At 47.9% G+C, this 3,896-nt stretch overlaps 1 protein-coding gene across 1 annotated transcript; it reads right to left on the minus strand.

Moving 5' to 3' along the window:
• Positions 1 to 1,750: 1,750 nt before the first annotated feature.
• Positions 1,751 to 2,392, minus strand: LOC149159742 (uncharacterized). The gene is made up of 2 exons (XM_089434412.1): positions 2,369 to 2,392; positions 1,751 to 2,269 (listed from the first exon to the last, which is right to left on the minus strand). Exons 1-2 carry the CDS (start codon positions 2,390 to 2,392, stop codon positions 1,751 to 1,753), a joined length of 543 nt encoding a protein of 180 aa, XP_089290538.1.
• Between the last annotated feature and the right edge of the window lie 1,504 nt (positions 2,393 to 3,896).

The following is a 3,896-nucleotide window of genomic DNA, read 5'->3' on the forward strand; positions in this document are numbered from 1 at the left end:
TTCTAAGGCGCCAGCTCTCCTCTCTTTCCTTTAGAATTTGGGATCACTTAGAGATAAGAGTAGAGTATAGGTCCTTGTTGACAGGTTCCAGGAAGGTGCCATCTGACGAGTCCTCAAAAGAGGCAATGGCTCGTTCTGCCTCCTTCAGTATCTTATCATCGTTTATCCATTTCAGGTGTGCCCAATTTCTAGAGATCCTCTTGAGTTCAGATAATTTCCTTATAAAACCAACAGTGTGTTCCTCCTCGTCCATTATATGGTTGGATCTCCAATAATCAGATACAAGCTGAAGATAGCTGGGGTCCTTGAGCTAGGAAGCATTGAATTTGTAGGGGCTTTTGATCTTCGGGGTGTTGTCTGACAATTCCAAATATATGGGCCGGTGGTCAGATAAACCTCCAGAGCCTACCCACTGCCTAGTGTGAGGGTGGAGGGTGAGGAAAGCCTCTTTGATAAGGAATCTGTCAAGTCTTCTGGCAAGACTATGATCGCCACTTCTGTTATTTGACCAGGTATATTGGAGTCTGACACGAGGGATTTCAACCCATTGGTGTGCTTCGATTACGGTCGAGATCGAGTCAGATAGGTTATCTACTTGGGCCAAATGTCCCCAGGATTCACAGTATCCCAGGGAGAAATTCAAGTCCCCTCCCAAGATAATATTGTCAGCGCGGAGTAGTTCGGATGTGAGCAGGGATCTCCAGAATGGTTCCCTCTCCACACAAGGGCCATATACATTAATAATATGAATATCAGCACCCAGAGAGTGGGCCAATAAGTCCATACCAATGAATCCTCTGCCTCCCCAAGTATTCCGGAGCACCAAGGTTTTGTTGCAGAAAACAATAGCAATACCACCTGATCTCCCAGATGCGTCCAATGCATGAAAGGTCCAATTCGGTAGCCAAGAGTTGAGGATAGGGATGAGGGTGGCAGCCGAGCAGAGAGTTTCTTGCAGGAAAATAACATCAAAATCAGTCGTGGTAAGCAGTCTTCTTAGGGCTAGTTTTTTGGGGGGGCTAGCAACCCCACGACAGTTGAATGATAAGAACTTCATGGAGGGGTAGGCAGAGGGCCATCCCTTGCTCTAAGGGCCTGTCAATGGTTTGTTGTCGCCTAAGGGCAACTTCTTCCCCCGCAGTGTGTCTGGCTTTAGAGAGTCGGGAGGGGCAACATCTAGCCGATTTAAGGGAAGTTGGGGGACAAATAGGGTCAAAGCCAATCGCATCAGCACCCTTATCCTTAGATCTGGAGCGAAGAGGGTACCGGGGGGAGTGAGGGGGTGAGGGGGGGGGGATGGAGGGGGGGAGGGGGGGGGGGGGGGGGGGGGAATGGATGGGGGGGGGGATGGAGGGGGTAGAGGAGGAGATCAGGGAAGGGAAACATGGGGATGGAGAGAGGGAGGGGAAGGGAAGGGAACGGAGGAGGGAAGAGGAGGGGGTAAATCCCTGGGGGAGAGGGGGAAATAGTAAGGTAACCGAAGGGATGGGGGGGGGGAGGAGTGACCCATGCAAGAGAGAGATGCAAAAACATGTGATAATCCAGAGACAGAGGAAGAGACAGGGAAAAACATACCCGCAGTCGAGGTGATGTCTTTTGCAGTGCCCGAGCTAGATGGAGGAGGAGGCGAGGAAGGAATGGAGTCCGCTGGTCGCTTATCTGATGCCTTGGTGACGGGAGTACCCAATGTATCTCTTGTCTCGTCGGGAGCGTGGTCCTCCAGGTGATGTGAGGGTCCTCCTACCGTTTCCTATTGTTGTGAGGGACCTCCATCCGTCGGTTTAGGCTCTCGCCTCTGCTCAGGGCCCCTCTTTTTGTGGAGGAGAGGGCAATCCTTGTATAAATGCCCTACCTTATGGCATCTGCGGCAGCGGTACGGGATGCCTTCATAATCAATAATCTGCTTACGAGATGTGTCCCTCCATTGTATGGTGATATATTCCAGTAGTCCTCCTCTGGTGTCAAGATTAATAAGGATGCGAGCGTATGCCATCATACCCGTATGAAGGTATGACTTGTCGTACTCCATATAGGTGCCAATCGCATTGCCAATCCACTTGAAGATGTCCTCAGACCAGTATTGTAAAGGGAGACCCGGAAGCCGAATCCATACAGGTCCAATGCCAATCTGTTCTGTCTCAGGATCAAAGAGGGGTGTCCAACGCTTCAGTAGAACCGGTGCGTGCTCGAAGTGCCAGTATGAGGATAGGACCCAATTTGTGTGATCGGCACGAGCGAATCTCAAGGCGAACCATCCCCTCACGAATGTCTACACGAATGGGATGTCAACCAGATGGTGACCCCATACTTCTGCTACCCAAGCCTTCAGACGAGCGGCCGAGTAGTTCCTACCCCTGATGCGACCGACCAGGACTCTGTTCGCGAAGTCCATGGTTTCTCCCCACTGAATGTCCTCTTCTAGTCTCAGAAAGATGTCGTCTGCTTTAGATTTAAAGCACTTGTACTTTTTCTTTGACCCCTGTGGGGGAGGGGGGTGCGATGCCCTGCTAGGAGGCGGATCCAAAGATGCAAGAGGGGGGCAATGGTTATGCGAGGAGGGGGGAAGACCATCAACCAATAGAAGGGAATCGGCGAGCGGCGGGATGGCGGAGAAACTGCCGGAAGGGGGAGCCAGGGAGGAGAGATTATGTGAATCAATCGAAGCCCCGATCACCGGTGGGGGAAAATGGGAGTTAGGGCCAGTGAAAGGGGGGTCTAAACGAGTGTTAGGGTTTAGACAAGCGGAGACGAACCCTAGTGATGACGGAGATGCCGGAGGGGTGGTTAACGCAGGCCAGGTGGGGGGATCGTCCGGCAGGACCACAGGGGGCCGGGAGGGTTCGGCCAGAGAGAAACCGGAGCTGAATAAGCTAGACGACGTGGGAAAAGGGGTACACCAGATGGAAACCCCCTCCAACGGGTCTTCGGAATAATCGACGGCATCTAAGTCTTCCATGTTGACAGCTGCGCCTAGAAACGGAGAGCTCCTCGAGACTGCTGGAAAAACGGAGGATAGGAACCCCCAACCAGTCAAATAGTAACAGGAAACAGGCCGCAAGAGGGGGTGGTTAGTAACGGAAATAATTAACCCCCGAGCTTCACATTCGGTACAGATGCCACCGGTGAAATATGCGACCGCAGTAGGTAGGAAGCTGTAGGTGATATCTCGTGATAACGACAGAGCAGACAGTGCAGTATGCAGCGGCTGTTCAGGATTAACCGCTGCAAATTGAAACCCTAACCGAAACCCTTATTTGCAGTCTCCATCCTCTCCCCGCGTCCCTTTTTCGAGTCCGCTCTATTTAAATTTTATTTTTATTTTTATTTTTATTTTTATTTTTATTTTTATTTTTATTTTTATTTTTATTTTTATTTTTATTTATTTATTTTAATTAATTAATTAATTTTATTTATTTATTTATTTATTTATTTATTGATTGTTTATTTATTATTTACTTATTTATTATTATTATTATTATTATTTATTTATTTATTTTAGAATTGCTTCTCAAGGAGTGGTTGTCCTCACTACTGCAAATTTCAAGGTATGGAGAAAAAATGTTAAATCTTAGTTTTATCTTATGGATCTAACATTTGGAGACTGGTATGTGAAGGACGTGGAAAGAATCCAATTGCACCTGAATTTTTGCAGCAGGATGCACAATCTAGATGCATAATCTACAAGAATCTTCATGATGATGAGTTGAAGAAGCTAGTAGATTTGAAATATGCCAAAGAAATGTGGGACAAGTTAGAATCCATATTTGGATATGGTACTAGCAACAATATGGAGAATAAGAAAAAGAGCAACAAAAAGAAGAAGAATAAGAAGAAGGGCCTTCAAAATCATGAAGCTCGGCCACAAGAGTCTCATCTTCCTAATGCAAGTGGTTCAA

This window comes from Pinus tabuliformis, chromosome 5_2 (assembly GCF_031772625.1).
Source record: "Pinus tabuliformis cultivar Carrire ecotype Pingquan chromosome 5_2, CPIR1, whole genome shotgun sequence".
Taxonomy (NCBI): Eukaryota; Viridiplantae; Streptophyta; class Pinopsida; order Pinales; family Pinaceae; genus Pinus; species Pinus tabuliformis.

Excerpts from the sequence above, each read along its gene's own strand:
- LOC149159742 (XM_089434412.1), bottom strand. The coding sequence starts at position 2,392 with ATGGACTTCGCGAACAGAGTCCTG. Across the intron at positions 2,270-2,368 it reads ACTTCGCGAACAGAGTCCTG|ACATTCGTGAGGGGATGGTT; the intron begins GTCGGTCGCATC and ends CCATTCGTGTAG.